General features: G+C 41.6%; 1 protein-coding gene across 6 annotated transcripts in view; it reads right to left on the bottom strand.

Moving 5' to 3' along the window:
- The window catches only part of GLIS3 (GLIS family zinc finger 3), a 441,081-nt gene that overhangs the window by 21,924 nt on the left and 402,360 nt on the right, over positions 1 to 16,797 (bottom strand). For all 6 annotated transcript variants that reach the window (XM_037019030.2, XM_037019028.2, XM_037019031.2 and 3 more), the window contains one exon: positions 5,367 to 5,542. In XM_037019030.2, coding sequence (XP_036874925.1) covers positions 5,367 to 5,542 — 176 coding nt within the window. The remainder of the gene's footprint in view (positions 1 to 5,366; positions 5,543 to 16,797) is intronic.

Below are 16,797 nucleotides of genomic sequence, written 5' to 3'. Positions count from 1 at the left end.
GTTAATCATGGGAATGCAGTGAAATATCCTTCTCCCCAGACTCTCTTGCATGTGAGAGTAGCCATTTGACCAAGCTTGGGTGCACTGGACCTTCGCTCTTCTTTCTCCCCTCTGTCTGAAACTGGGACAAGCTATGCAGAGGATCAGCACCCATATGTGGCTAGGAGGATGGAAGGTACCCATTAAAGACAGCAAAGCAAACATCCGGGAGGGGGCAACACATTCAGCTCTGTGGGCAGCTCCTGCCCCCAACCCCCCTTACTGTCAGACATCCCTGCAAGAGGACTAAACCCATACACTGGGCCTGCTGCTCTAACATGACAAACAGATCCTGAAGAGTCTTGTGCTCTGGACAAATGCATACAACAAATAATAGACTCTTTGAGAAAACCAAGATTGGCACAGACCACTCAAACTCTATGAACATTCAAACTCCAACAGTAACAAAATAATCAAGTGGGAATTTGGGCAGCCAGCTCCATGCGGCTAGAGGCTCCTTAGCGGGTATTAAAAATACACAAGGGTGTTGATGGGAAATGTTGGCTCGCAGGAATGGAGACAACAGGTGACAGAACCAGTGCTCAGGAAAGAAGGTGATCTGCCATCAGCTGGGGGCCTGGCAAGGCGGGGGCACCCCTGGGGACCGAGCCCCAGCCACCACACTCATTTCACCTCCTGCGAAAACAACGTGAAAGGGCTAGGCTGAGAGCTTTCCATTTTCTTCTTCTCTTACTATCCCAGCTCCTCTTGGTTAGGAAAGACTGAGTGAACAAATACAATTCTACATTATTCTGATTCAACCCCCAATTTACCAGTCATATGTGAGTAAAGGGACTGTTTATTTAAGTCTCTATTGTGCAGATGTTCTACACATGCGGTCCAGGATCGTCCCATCAGTCCAGGTGTAATGTTCCCACCTTCCCTTCCCTGCTCTGCACAATGCCCTCTCTGACTTGCCTAAAATACCAAGCTGGCTTCTTCATCTGGAGACATGACACTTAGCATGCCCCCAACTCTTTGTAAGCTGTCGCAGCCTCCTCCTGCTCTATGCCACAGCTTAACCTGGGCACCTCAGCCGCACCCAAGCTGCCTTCGGCTCCTCTCTCCCAGCACACGCCATGCTGCCATCTGTGTGCCTGCCTGTGGGCTTGGCTCCCCCACTGCCTGGGACGACTCTCCCCACGGGGCCTGCTCAGTGAACTATTTATCTTCAAATTAAATTCTACTCAAGAATTACCTCTAACAACCTTCTCTGACTGTTACCACTCTGAATAAACTAGATGTCTCTGATACCTTCTATTATTGCATATGTCAAGGTACACTGATTAAATAATATTCATGCTTGCCTGGCACCTACTCAAGTGACCAATAAGCACTTGCTGAATAGAACTTAGCTTCTCCTTGATGGGTCCAGAAGTGGGAAGGTTGTGAAAATGCTTTTCTAGGAATTCCCATGGCATTCTAACAGCCTGGAGTGAATAGGGCATTTAAAAAGAAGTTATCCATTAGCACCATAACAAAATGTACAAATATCAACTCTCAGGCAACTAATCCAGCCAAATTCTGAAACTTGCCTGGGCAAGAGAATGGTCCTAAAGAGAAAGAAAAGACCAAAGAACAAGCTTACATGATTGGAAAGCGTTGTCCTTATGTTTACTTCTAAAATAAAAGACTAAAATAGACTAAGAAGTTGCCTTGGAGATGCCACCCAAACAGACCCTTAAATGCTATCAACATTCAACTAGTCAAAGAAATGACACCTTGTCCACCTTTACTAAAGAAGGCGATGTGAATGGATGAAGCGGATACATAATAAACAAACCGGGCTTGGTCGTGGGTCATTCACTAGGTGAAGGAACTGGAAAAAGTAGTGCTATTTATCTTTCTAAAGTATGCCTTTTACAAAACACCTCTTAATAAATAAATACACTCAGCACACATCTAAGCTCTGTATCAATTCATATGGCATGAACAAAACTCAATGGAACTTATTTTCTTCTTCACCTGTAAGACTGAAGTCCCTCTGAGTTGTAACTTACCATGGCTCTCAGCAATGCATCAGCACCTACATGTAAGCCTGCCTCCCCACGGAAAGGTGAGGGGCATATTTATTTTGGTGTACCTTTGTCTTAAAAACGCATAGACTACGAATGTGGCTTGGAAACGTGGATCTCGTTAAAGAAGCCTGTGTCCTTTGCCAAGGCAGCAATGCTTAGGCATTTTATATTCTTCCATGTCTCAGCTCCCATCTCTAAAAATACACTGATGACATTTTTCTCCGACCTCAACCTACCACAGGGAGTACAGAGAGCACAGGGGTGACGATGCCGGTTAAAGCCGTGACCGTCTTGAACAGAGAGAACACTCACTCACTGTAGCTAGCATGTTAGAGCCTCTGGCACAGCTTGGGGCTTTAAAAATCTCATTTTATTAGGCAGTGAAGTTCTGTTACCAAGATGCTGTATAATGCCATCCAGCAAACAAGTCACACCGAAGCTGGCAGGCATGGCCTATAGCTGCAAGTCACTGAGGTCTCTGCTCCTGGGAATTCACACACTTGAAAAAAGTGTTAGATCAGTTTGAGTAAGGAGCAGTCGAGGAGAAATGTTGAAGCCTAGGAAGGCCCAGAAAAACTTTTCAGAAAGAAGGTTTGGAGGAGGGAGGCAGGCTGCCCCTGGATCCCTGACTCCTAGCAATAGCCCAGCGCCTCACTCATGGATGCTCCTTCGGCAAGCTCACCACAGCAGCTGTTTGCCCATGTCCATGATTTCCCAGTTTACTTGACTGTATGCTAGTATCTTCCAGAAAGACTTATCATATATACTTATTTTTAGGGATGCTGTTAGCAGTTTCTCACTGGCCATAGGAATTTTTAACAATTAAAAAGTGAAAATTAAGAAAAAGGAACAATTTCAAGTTGACATTGTATTCATTATTCAACAAAAAACGAGAAATGTGGGAGAAGAGTCTTTTGCCAAGAGGTAGGGCAAAATGATAAGGTAGTCCTATTTTCTGTGTCCTCTGGTTTCATTACTCATTTGTTGAATGAGAATGTCAATCACTTATTCAGGAAATATTTACTAAATGCCTACTTTGCATCAAGTATTATGCTTGCCCTAAGGCTAAAAACATTATTTCTATTTTCTAAGAGTCTAATAAGGAAAAGGAAGGGAGTAAAAGAGCATTAAATTAATTAAGGTCTATATGGCCAGGTGCTTTTCTTGTCAAAGCCTTGTAACAACTGATGAGACAAGGTAGGTAAGAACCCCCTCATCTAATGAATATGAACAGAGGCTCAATAATTTGTCCAGGCCACAGAGTTGAATAGAATATTTACCTTCAAATTGGTCTGATTCCAAAATCTCTTCTAAAATTTCTTCAGAAGAGAAAAAAAAAAAAGGAATCACCCATTATTTCACCAATGTGATTTTAAAAAAAATCGTTAGCATTTTGTTTAATTTCCTTCCAATTATTTTTTTCTATACACAGACAGGTTAACGTTTGAATTTTTAAAATGTGTTTCAGAGTTGTAATCCAAGTGTGTTATGCTGCATTTCATTGGAACTATGACAAAACGCTGTCTGTGAAACGCTCCATCATTCTATACAGTACAAGAAAAATCATCACCAATCACGTGATGCTGCTGACTGAGATAGGTTCAGATTTCAGCGACGTTAAAATGTGAAGGGTGAAAATAATGTCTTAGGATCACAGACCTGTTATGTTCTGCGAAGCCTACACTCACGCTGCCCACCTCCTGCCTGCTGGGGAGGGCGGCTCCAGAGCACAGGGCACCAGGACCTCTGGCACACTAGACAACAGCGCGTCTGCTCAGGAGCTCCTCCTCAGAAGGGGGAGTACTCTGTTCGACTTTCTCACACACACACATTGCTTTGCGCACAGTAAGTATTCAAGAACTATGTCTTGGTTGAACAAATAGATAACCAAAGCTTGAGAAGAAATTTACCAATAGAAGAAGGTAAAAATTACTATAGGCCAAAGAATGGTGGAAATTCGAGCTTTGTTGGGGGACAGAGGGTTTGTATGATGACACTCAGGGGAGAGGAGGAGACGTGGATGGAACTTTGAGCCAGAGACAGTGGGCTGGGCTTTTCAAGGTCTTTCCCTTCCTACAGTTTGCCACTGTGTCCACAGTGTATCCCTTTTGGCTGCCCAGATCCCTCTGACATTCTTCTTCCAGCTTAGCTCCCTGGTTCCTCCTGATTCTGCCATCTTGGGAAGTTATTCACACTCAGCTCAAATACTGATTTAGATTTGTCTGGGGACACCACCCATTAACTATAAGAAATAACTGATAGGGAGCAAATTCAGGAATGAGCAAGCAGCAGATGGAGCTTCATATTTTTCAGAAGGAGCTAAACTCTCAGCCTAAGTGGATAGTAATCCTTCTGCTATGAGGAAGGTCGGGCTGCCCCCAGGAGGTGAAGGCTCTAGATTGTTGGAGTCTGAGTCTCTATGATTTGACAACTCAAATTTCCACGGATGTTCACTAGGATAGCTGCCTGAGCCAGCCAAATTAGTTTAAATAAACAAAAGTAATTCAGCCAAACTTAGTTCTCTGTGTTTATTCTGAGTCAAACACAAGATCTGCAGATTTTAAAAACCATCATAATTTCTCTTGTCTTCCTTTCCTCCGTGCACATTTCAAGTATCTAAGTGCCTTTACAACATGTGAAGAACTGTGCTAAATTCTCCAAGAGAAAGAAAAATGGATCAGGTTATTCTGACTTCAGAAAGAAGTTTACACATTAAGAGTGAAGATGAATTTTACTCACAGGGAAGTAAATTATAAGGTTCAGGAAGCATAATTACTATCAAGAGATACAGGTGATACACAATCAGAGTTTAAAGCCAGGAGAGAGATTAAGTCCAGTGAGGAGATCGGGAATGGCTTCAGAGAGGAGGTGTCACTTCATCTGGGCCTGGAAGGATGGAGAAAATGCAGGCCGATGGAAATGGGGGCCAAGGCCCGTGAGAGGAGAGGCCGGCACAGGCAAAAGGACCCCTGCTTTTCCTTTTACATGATTGTTTAATGTTTAGGAAACGAGGTGCTGCTGTTAGTGCCTATCTGTGAGGTGCTAAAGAGCTGGGTCAATGAATGGATCATCACCTTGGGCTCATCACTTTGGGGTGTCATAAGCCATACTCTCTAAGGGCCAAAGCCTGGAAAATACTGTAAGATTTCATGCTGCGTAGTGTGAAATTTCAAAGGAAAGCCATAAAAGCCCAAGACTGGTGTGTAACAGTACATCTGAAATCCACAACTAGTGACTAAGACACTTGATCAAAAGCAACAGCACAACATTGCTTTTCCAAACTCAAGGGACTGACAGCCCCTCACTCACCATGGACATGGATTCCATTTGGTTGAAAGGGAGAGTTTGCTTCTGGCTGGTAAGCCTTTAGGTGTGATACTGGAGGCTGTTGAGCATGGGGAGGCTGTGTTCTCTGCATCACTGAAGAAGGAGCTGGAACCCTCTGGGGGCTGATGTGGTGAGGAGATGGAGCAGAAGGTGCAAACCTGAGAAAACAATTACAAAAGGAAACATGAGGGACATAAAATAGCAGGAGCAAAGACAAAACTCTTCAAAGCCAAATGCTAATGTCCCCTCTGGCTGTATAAAAGCATGACAAAAGGCCCTGTAAAAATGTCTTTTAAGTCTTTTCTCTCCCGTTTTTAACCACTGACTTCTCAATTGAGATATTAAGGGAATAAAGGAGATCAATCAAGGGAAAATCTAGTCACAGTTTGGGTTTGTCAAACTTCTTAAAGTGCATTTTAAGTAGTCTGAGTTTGGTGAGATGTAAAGCACATCTTTTGCCAGGTCTCTTTTCTGCTAATTTTTATATCTGTTTGCATTTTAGGGGAAATTTGATCCGTATGTTTCTGATTCATGTACACTTACCTTATAAACATTTTGTTCTGTAAGACATATCTGAGGTCCAAAAAGTGTTACAAGTATTTATTATAAGCCTCTCTAATCCTATTCTCTTTAAACAATATGCTTTCTTTTGCCAAGAATACATTAATTTAAACCTCAAAGGTCAAGTGTGGTTTAAAATCCAGAACTCAAGAGATCTGCTTAGGTTCTGTGCTTGGCAAAGAACATTGACAGGGGTATAACAGGAACATGATGTGGGTCATTTGCTGTCACAGTGAGACTACTGGTAGTTTCTGAGGAAGGACACACAAATGTTTAAATAAAGGACATCATCAACTAACCTGAGATACAAAATGGGTAACTGTCCACTGCTCTTCTAATTGTAAGGGAAAATTGGCAAGATCTGAATCACTAGGTTTTAAATGATACTTTATACTTGCTAATATTGAAGAGAAGGTGTACTTTTAAGAACAATGTTAATGGTTAGCAATGTCCATAGACTATCAAAATGATGCTCTGCTTGCCAGTTCAGTAGCAGATTGGCACAAGGGTGCTGGAACCTGTCAATGCAGTAAAATGAAGCAGAAAGATAATGTCAGGGAAAATAATATTAGCTATAAATTGTTAGTCTCTCCCAAAAGGCCCGGTAAATTGAAAACTTTCAGTCAGCTGTTTCTTACACTATGGAGAAAGACAGGCTTTGTTTTTGCTAATGTTCAGAGGTCACCATTTGTGTACATCACATTGCACAGGAATGAGTCACTTCACTTGGCTGGACTTTTGTATAGAGCCATGGATGATAAAAAGGGAGGAGGAACCAGTCAAGTTTGGAAAGTAACTGGCAATGTTCTGAACCAGAATCTTTAATAAGGTAGAGATTCTGCATTTATTTTGCAGCAGTTAGAAACCGTGGGATGTGATGCCTTGTTGAAGTATGATAGGGCTATGTAGGAAGGTGATGCAGAAAGCAAGAAAGGAGGATTTGGACTAGCTAACCTCTGGAGAAGAGAAGTCAGAGGAGGCTTAAACCCTCTCCGGGGTAGGATGCCTGCTTAATCAATGATAAGTATCTCCACTCTGCTGAAAGATAATAGTAACAGAGTGTCCTGTGTTGGGTAAATATCTGTTTTCCAAGCACATCATCTTAATTGGAATTAGCCTGAAAAGCTGTGCTGAATGGTCTTGAGTAAAACACAGTAAACGAACTCTGGCACTGCCCTGAGAACATGTAATAAAAACTCACATGCCAAGATTCCTCATATGGAGGCTATTTTTTGGGGGCACATGTCCGTAGTGTGTCTCACAGCTGCTCTGAGGCAGTGGGAGAGGGGTAAAGAACCGTGGGACAACAGACTTGAGAGTCAGGGTGCCCCACCCCCCACCCACCCGGAGCGCCGAATCCCGTGGGCTGGGGCCCCCGGGGAGGGAGGGGGCGGAGCCGAGCGGGACGGCGAGCCACGTCACTGCTGAACAGCCGTCATCGGCGCCTCGGGGTTGTTCCGTGGGCAAAGCAGCAAGATCCTTTGATTGGCTTCCTGATTATATTTCTTCATTTAGCGATAAAAGATACCACATGTGCTGGATATCTGGTGCTTCAGTCACCTGCCCTTTGCTGAGGGCTGATGGGGCCGAGGTGGGCGGATGGGGCGAATCTCAGGATTGGGAGGTGTGAGCCTGCGATCAGGGGCTTGGTGGAGGGCAGTTTTGTTTCACAAGCCCTCAGCTGGCAGCACAGTGAGTCTGACTCAAAAACCAGGGCTCAACTAATGAAATGCAGAAAAGGGGGACTGGAAGGGAAAGGAGGCAAAGACTGTCAGCAATATAAAACCTTATAGTTTCATAATTTGGGATGATGTGGCTAGAGGGTGAGTTATGATTACCAGCTATAAAAAAAGGGAGGCAATACTCGATTAAAAGGACAGAAATCATTTGAGTATTTTAGGAGTCATCAGGAATGTAAACTGTATAATAGACTCTGTACCTATATATAAATTATATATCTGCTTATAAATTATGTATGTCTATGTACCTATCTATCTAGAGAGTATATAATTATAAACTATCCTCATCTATTCATTCTCACAAGTTCCAAACTCCAGCCATGCTGTCTCAGCCACCACATAGTACTTAACCAGGTAACAACACAGAGCAAACAAGAAAAATGTGGTAGTTTATACATCCAGGTTTTAGCACTGCTTATTTCAGAGATCTGGGGGGATAGAATAATACCTACGAAGGCTTCAACTGACTCTACAATTTGCTTTTTGCTAATTCAGACTGGATTTTTCTCCATGTTACTCAAATAAGTGAGACTATATAGCATAAAGTTAAGACAATTTCAAAATACAATATATCACTTCACATAAAGTATTAATAAAAATTGGAAATATAAACTGTTCTAAGTGAAGTAACTGTATACCTAAAGTAGTCCTTGATTTGGAGAGGAAAGATTTGGTACAGAAGTCTTAACTTTTACATGTATAGAGAGAAGATGAAAAGTGACAAGATGTGATCTCGATTATCGAGATAATTGCTGGAAACAGGGAAATAAATAAGAATTCAACACTAAAGGGTCCAGAGTAAGAACTGAAGGGAAACATGCACTTACTTTTCAAGTACAGCACATAGAATCAAGTTCGTTACTGCCTGAAAACACCACACAGTATGTTACTGAAAAATCCCTCACAATCTAATAACTTGAATTTAATCTTTACATACTTGGTTACTCGTTAACCAGCTCATAGTAGTGTAGAAGTAGCAAAAAGCCAGGGGTGAGGGAGCAGGAGAGTTGCAGGGAAGGTGGATGAGAGTCCCACTGGCTGAGGCAAGACCCCGGGAACATCCAGACTGATCAGGGACAGCTCAGGGCAAGATGCCAGAAACGTGATTTTAAAAGCCAAAAGAACTCAAGAAACTTTAGTTTGAGGCCATTCACCCCAAAAGCAAGAAGCAAACAAAAAACATGTACACTTAAACAGAAGTTCACTAAGCAAAACATAAAATGTTCTTGTTGTTATTGAAGGTAGGCTGGGGGGCAGGGGCGGCCCAGAATCCCATTTTCTTAGTGTCCTTACTTATTTTCCAACTGTTTTTTTTAACACCCCAAAATGAATATGAATATTATGCCCAAAACAGAAAGGATTTTTTTTAATCCAAAGAAGGTGAAGTAAAAAATTTTTATGCTAAAATCAACAATTTTGATCCTGAGTATAACTGCAGGGGTTTATAATTTTTCCCCTACAGAATATCTTCTTTTCCTATTACATCAGGACAAGATGACATCACTCTAATTCATTCTGAGTTAACAACAGTGTCAAAAGCCAGAAGTCAGAATGTCTGAAATCTTCCTAGTTCCAGCTCTGTCCCCCAGCTGCTAATCTGCAGTTGACATTTCACTGATTTCATTCGACATTGCTTACCAGCCTCTTCTTTGGCCTTTTATACTTCTTTGAAACAAAAGAATATGGTTATGTAAATAAGCACACAACAGACTAGAATTTAAAAAGAAAAACAACACTGCTTACCAGAAACAGATCACACAAAAGCAAACCAGAGAACTGAGTCAACCATTTCCACTCTTTCAGTCAAGCAGTTTACATAGTCCCACCATGAGCCCTGAGCAGGTTCAATGATTTGCCCCTCCACCCCCCGAAAAACAGGGGGGAGGGAAGCAGATTTTAAAGAGCTCATAAGAGATCTTCTGGAAAAAAACAGAAACAAAAAGGTTTCCGCAAATATTTGTCTATATACATACCTTAGAAAATGTCTGTTTATTTGGAGTATTTACTTGGCTTCGCTCCTTCCCTTCTGTGGCCTACTCCCACCCTCTGTTCACGCTGAGCTTTCCAGCCTCGCTATGAGGTGGGCCAGAAACAGGGGTCATCTTTCCTGTAAATGTACTACTAAATATTACATTTTTTCATAGAAGAGTAGGTCCCAAATGAGACACATAGAACTGGTGAGGTTGATGTGCAGAAGACTGCAAATGGCAGGAGAAGCAGATGGATGTCATCAAAGATAGATGGACGAGAGTCAGACCCACCTGGGTTTGGATGCTGGCTCTGTTCCTTACTAGTTGGGTTATCTTGAATAAATTCTGAATCCTCCCAGTCTCAATTGCCAAGTGTAAAATAAAGATAACCTCAACTTACTGGGGATCATAAAATCTGAGATACTATATTCACTTACTCATTCAAGATATGTTTACTGAGCGCTGACCAAGTGCATGGCACTGTTCTAAGCAGGAGGGATAGAGCAACACATGACACATATCCCTGTCTGTGGGATTTTATTTTAGGGAGGCAGACAATGAACCAATTTAAGTAAGCACACTGTATTGGGCTGGAGGAAATGAGTACCATGGAGGAAAATAGAGAATGGAAGGTGAGGGGGTGGGGTAGATTAAGAACAATTTTAAATTGGGAAGCCAGAGATATCTAAGTACTTCGAACAAAGAATGTCTGACACCTTTCAGATGATCTGTACATGTTTATGGAATGATTGCTCAAAACACAATGTACATTTAAGGTATCCCTGACATTAACATGTACCCAGGGCTTGAAAAAAGCTATGTAAGATTGCATTAGGCTATTTATGAAGTTCTTAAAATAAAAAATCTTCAGTCTCTTTTCTCCTTGACTACTCAGGTATGGAAGCCAAGGCTCAAAGAAAGTAAGGCATTTATTCATCTGGAAAATTTTCTAGTTCTAGGAGCACTTATTCATGGTCTTGTGTAAGTGTCTCTTTTCTTGGTCCAGGGTTTCCCAGTGGAGAATCCTGAGTTCACAAAGGCCTGCAGTCAGAGAATGTTCTAGCTGAGGGTCTGGGGAACCACCTTATTTGGATGAAATAAAGTAGACCTGTAAGACATGAAATGATTTGCCCAAAAACACACAGCTAGTTCTCCAGTCACCACTTCATCCCCTGGGGGAAGTCACTGTCTAGTGGAGATGAAAAGCACTGCAAGGAGTGGAGCAAAGGAGGATGGGAGAAGACTCCGGGGGCATCTGAGATTGGGTCCTTGTCACCAGCTGCTGGGGATGAGCCTATCAGTCACCCACTTCCTTTAAGAAACCCTACAATGTGACTGTTTCCCATTTGCTTTAGGGAACTTGCTCATTGGGGAATTTGCTAGGGTTCCTCATGCCCAATCTGGGCTTATATGTTTAGTTTTTCCAGCTTGGTAACTCCTGTCAGGCAGTATATTTTCCCAAGTTTACAGGTCTAAGCAAGGTATTTGTATGTCAGCTAACAATTGGATTTCTTCAAACAAAATTTACTAAAAGACTGTGTTGCCCATGTCATAAAATGTCTTACTTTTGTTCTTCTGTGCTGTATATACAAGTAGTCCTAGCAAGTAATGTGGGACTGTGTGCCATAGCACTGTTTTGGGGTTAACACTTTGAGAAAAGGTGTTTACATGATCAACTAGTTGAAATGTTGGTTGATAGGTACTTTGGATAGATTTTTCTTGCCTCTTTTCCATGGGAGTTACAGACCTCCCAAAGAAAGAATGCATCAGAACAGCATGTTTTGTTGTATTCACACAGAATATTATTGACTTTTCTGCCAAGGAGGAGAAATAATGGATTAAAAACTGGTGTATGGTGGATTTGGGGAGGTATTTTTATTCCCCCCCAAAATTGTGGGGTGTCATCTGTGGTGGTTTTAAAATTCATCTGTGAAAACTAATCAATAAAAAATGGCTTTAACAGTTGGCCAACTGCAGAGGGGAAAAAAAGAAATCCTTTTCAAAGCCTAAAAAGAAAAGCACAGTTTTAAGGATTTCACATCTGATTTAACATCTAAAAAAACCCCCCCAATGATAATACCCCACTTTGTATAGCCAGACAGCACTCCATTTTAGTAGACTTTAGTGGTCTTTATAACGATTTATGAATCACTTCATGAATTCCTGGCTGACTCATCTGGGTGACTATAGTATCTACTTATACTTCCCTTCTGTCTCACAAAAGAGACACTTGGATTCAGTTCAATCCAGATTTGTCCCCGAATGAATCACAGCACGTTACTGGGGGAACTGCAAATTGAATTCTGCTTCTGAGACAATCAAGACCAGCTTTCAGTAATGAAGAAACAGCCGCTGGGAAGTTTGGGTAATTGCAACACTGTCCATCTGGGCAGGACCAAAGCAGGCCAAGAGCTGCATGCCCATCTGAGGACTCTATTCCAAACCAGTCAAAGCACTGAGTCCATCTCCTAGAAGGGCTCAGCGTTTCTTTCTCCTTACGATAGGCTGGGTCAATATTAACTGCAAATAATTTATCATGTTGGGCAAGACCAAGTCCCCAAAATGATTGCCCAGGCCTCCACAAAGCACAACAAAATGAGGGCTGTGAAATCAGTTGTAGGTGAAATGATCACCAAGCCTTTTTAAAGAAGACTCATATACATATTATGGTAAGTGAGTGAGTATGGGAAATAGGAAGGATAGATGGCTCTGGAAGAAAGTTTGTCCACATGGGTGTAGTAGAGTCAGCCGAAAGTCAAGAAACAAAGTAATCAGTGCCTAACGCAGAGAAGTGCATTTTTTCTGGTAAATACTGAAATAGGCCCCAGGGCATCACATTTCACCACTGTGGAAAAGAAGAGAGGACATCGAGGATATGTTAGAGAAATGAATTATGCAGTATTATGCATTTAACCAAAAGCTGGAGTTTTTTGGAGTATTTTGACTGCAGAATTGGCTGTGACTCAGTTGTCTGTCTATTTCAGAAATCTGACGTGATGGGGAGAGAAGGAAGAAAAGTGTCATTCTGCCAAATCCTCTTTACAAAAAAAAATGCCATCCAGAAGAAAATTTATCTAGAGTGGTCTTAGACATTTGATGTCAAAAATTCTGCTATTAAAAAAGAAGTTTGTAATGATGTCATTCCTTGGGCAGCTCTGAGCAGGTCAGAGCGAGGGGATTAACTCACAGCTCCATGGCAATGAGAAGACTCTTGTTCAGCACGGTGTTAAACAAAGGGTTTAGTCTGCTTTGCAACAGAATGCATTAGATGAAAGAAAAATGTTCAAAAGACAGAGTAATGAAAATTCTAGATGGGAAACAAGAAAATAAATGTTACTTTTGTCTAAATATGAGAAAAGTAAGCATAGGTAGATAAAAAATGACCTCTTCCACACTTTTCTCATTGTCTCAATGAGCAAATACAAGATACCAGAAGAACTTTTAGAACTTCAAGTGCAGTACTCCTGCCAAGTATGACCAGGTGCTTTCAAAGCCACTGCCAAATGAGACCCCATAAGTCCACATAACTCGTAATTTGAAAGGAAAACCAGCTGTGTGGTGGTTTGGTCAGTAACAACATGCTCTGTGTATATGTGTTGTTATTTTTCTTTTTCATCTTTAGGAGGTCAGGTTGCTATTGTAATAACTACAAAGAAATTTCCTATACCTTCTCTTGAATGTAAGACTCAACATTTGGAGGGAACAGCATATATTTACAAATGCACAGTTAGAAGAGGGCTCTTGGCTCTCATAGATGGAAAGGGTATCAAATCCTTGGATATTTGCTTTATTTTGTATCTCCAGCACCTCTCCGGTACTCTGCAGAGGTAAATATTTAATAAATGTTGGTCGTTGCTATTGAAGAACTACTCTGTTGAATAGATCACTGGTTCTGTAGACTTAGCTCCAGCTCAGTGCCAATTCTTGTGTCCAGGCTGGTGGTATCTTTGTCCAATAGGTGCAAATGGCCAGTTGGATATTACAGTTGCCCAGAGACCACAGTTTCTGTTTCTAAGAGGAGAACATCTTATTGAAGAGAATGCCTCCAATTATTCACTCTAATAATTGGAAGGTGATTAAGGAAGATGATTAAAACAGAAAACTTTTTCTCCTTGCAATTAAACAGAAAAGCAACTGAAGAGTATTTCTCCGAAAAGGAAGCAAGAACACTAATACCAAGACTTATTCTCTTGGTTTCTGCTCACATCAATAGTCTACTCACCACTAAAAACAGCCCTTTACTTGCAAAAAGATAGGCTGTCTTTAAGCAGCCAATTCCCCCAATTGTCCCCCACCAAAGAGAGGAAAAGACAAAGTTGATTTCCAGATCACACTGTTAAACTATTAAGTAAAGGCTTTCCTTTGAACAGCCTTTTCTACATCAGAAACAATGCACTTTGTAATATGTGGATTTCTTGATCCTGCTAGAATGGCCTGTGGACTTTCACTTTGGGAATTCTGGCTCCATGTGACTTGCCGCTTCAGAGAAAGCAGATGAGAAGAACACACCAAACCATGTGAATAATATTGACTTAGGGTGAACTCCATGTTGCCTCATGCTAATGCACTAAAGTAGAGGCTGAGGGAAAAGGAATGCCACTTTACCTCAGTGCTTCCTTGATACTGTCATGACTCACTTTCCTGACTGAAAAATTCAAGGGGACCAAAAAAAACCCATAATCTTGGCCTTCAAATGAGGTGGATTTGTTTGGAACATGGGAACAATATAAAGATGGTTGATTTGGCATTCAGAGGCAAAAGCTTCATTGGCACTTGAAAATTGAAGCTACTTTTACAGACATTCTAATAGTTGGTTTGTGATGTGTGCTTGTAATTAATCTAAAATAAAGAACCAGTGCATTTCAAAATTAAAATTACATGGAAAATAATCTGATGCAAATAAATATGTGAACCATGAGTTAAGCTGCTTGGTGGAGTGACACATGTATGCCCACATCAGCGTCTCTTGCTCTGCCATAAAGTGATGAGGGGGAGAATGTGGAGATGGAAGAACAACAATCATCTGCTTAAGTTAACTGTTACCTTTTTCCAGAAAAAAAATAAAGGAATCAGGGTTATTCATTCTGTTCACATTCATTTGTTACATGGAATTTCTTAGGTGCCCCTCTAAACACTGAGTGGGTAAGGGTTGTAAACAAAAGCAAGCATATAAGCATGCAGTAAACAACTGTAAGCATGATAGTCTCTGTCTCAGGGAGCTACCGCTTTAGTGGAATGTAAGCAAGTCAGTAAACAGTGTAATTTCAGGGAGTGTTAAATCTATGAAGAAAAAGAGAGCAGAGTGAAGGAATACAGCGAGGCTTGAGAGGGGGAGTTTTAGATGGAGTGGTCAAGAAAGGCCTTTCTGAAGAGGTAGTATTTGAACAGACACCAGAAATGAAGGCACAAGGCACGTAAACTTCTGGTGAAGGTGCCTTTTAGGTTTCAGGAACAGAAAGTACAAAGGCCCCGAGGTAAGATGAACTGGTGTTTTCCAGGAGCAGTAAGAAAGCCAGCATGGCTGGGGAGATTAAGGAGGAGGAGGAATGGCAAATGAATTTGACTAAGTCACAACCAGAGAGGGCCATGTAGACTGGAAAAGGAGTTTGGGCTTTATTCCAAGTACAGTGGGGGACAGATGTGAGCAGGAAATCCTCAGTGATTCGATTTACATTTTAAAGGTCAGCCCTTGTGGTGCGGAGCAAAGGACGTGTGTGTTTTCGTGGGGTGAGGGTGGAAGGTTGTGGGTAGGCAAGCCTGGAGGTGGAGAGACAGTTGGGGGCTTTGTGGCTGAGATGGGAGGGAATGGTGGTGATCTAGAGTTGGGGGTGGGGTGGAGTTGATTAGGCTTAATATGTATTTGAAGGTAGAGCTAACAGAATTTACAGATTAATTAGATGTGAGAGTGATTGGGGAAAAGGAGGAATCAAAGTTGACCTAGTAAGTTGAAGACAGCCATGTAGACATAGCTCATTATTTTCCTGTTATCAAAAACATACTGGCCTCTGAAAATGATGCTCATAAAAGTTTTGCAGACCACATGGACATTTAAATTAGAGATAGATCAGAGAGACTAGGGAAGCCAACTATAAGTCCGGGGAGAGGAAATCCTGGGGCAAAATACCTCTAAAATTGAAGTCAAAGGGAGATTTCAGTTTAAAACCTGTTTATTGCTTACAAACTGCAGTCTGGGCCATCTCTCTTTCCTGCTCCAGCTGAAGCAAGCAAGACCTCTCTCTCACCTCTCAGGTTCAGATAAGCCCTCTGTTGCTCAGGTAGTTATCCACTGATATGGAGATGAACCTTTATCCACCCCTGAGGAATGCCTACTGATATGCAGCTACACTGAAGCCATACTTCTCTCCACTCTGGAGGATGCACTAAAGCCAGGTCAGATATTCTAGAAACATTAAATTTTACCCACACCAGCTCAGCAATGCCTCTTTGTTGTTGTTTTCCTTCCAGTGGACCCATTCACAATCACCACACAGGTCAGAAGAAAAACTAACAAATATCACCAGTTTCCCTCTATGTGTGACAACCAGGAGTGAGTCAGGGTGGCATATTTAAGAAACTGTGAATAAGGTGAGCATCTCTATGAGAGGAAAGTTCATTTCAAAGGTCAATATCCAAACTGCTATTTGCCATAGAGGATGAAACATGGCTGTGACCATGGATCAATATGTTAAGATGTTTAAAGACTGGTGGGCTGTCCTGCCCTGGAATAAACATCGAGAAGTACCAGGAACTTTGCACAGACTTAAAGAAAACAAAATAGAAAAAGGACCCCAAGCTTTTCCAGTCTAAGACCCAATGCTCTTATCTCCATTTTCAAGGCTAGGAGATTGGAATTATCTGCTCTTCCCTGCTCACAGCACTGATATCAGAACAACATTCATTCAGCGATTGTCACATAGGGTGTGTGTGTGCGTGTACTAGGGGAATATCTGTGGAAGTCACTTTTCTAGAAAGAAATTGACCCTTTTATGGGGTGCTAACTGAGGATAACTTTTCTGAATGGAAAGTGTTGCAGCCTAAAGAGAAAAAAAATGATGCTCACAATCACATGGCATTAGGTGAGCATCATATTGATAGGTTCTAACAAAGGATGATATAGATCCCAACATGCAAACTGAGAAAAAT

This window comes from Manis javanica, chromosome 2 (assembly GCF_040802235.1).
Source record: "Manis javanica isolate MJ-LG chromosome 2, MJ_LKY, whole genome shotgun sequence".
In the NCBI taxonomy this organism is placed as follows: Eukaryota; Metazoa; Chordata; class Mammalia; order Pholidota; family Manidae; genus Manis; species Manis javanica.
The sequence above is the reverse complement of the archived record's forward strand: the minus strand, read 5'-3'. Positions and strand labels throughout refer to the sequence as shown.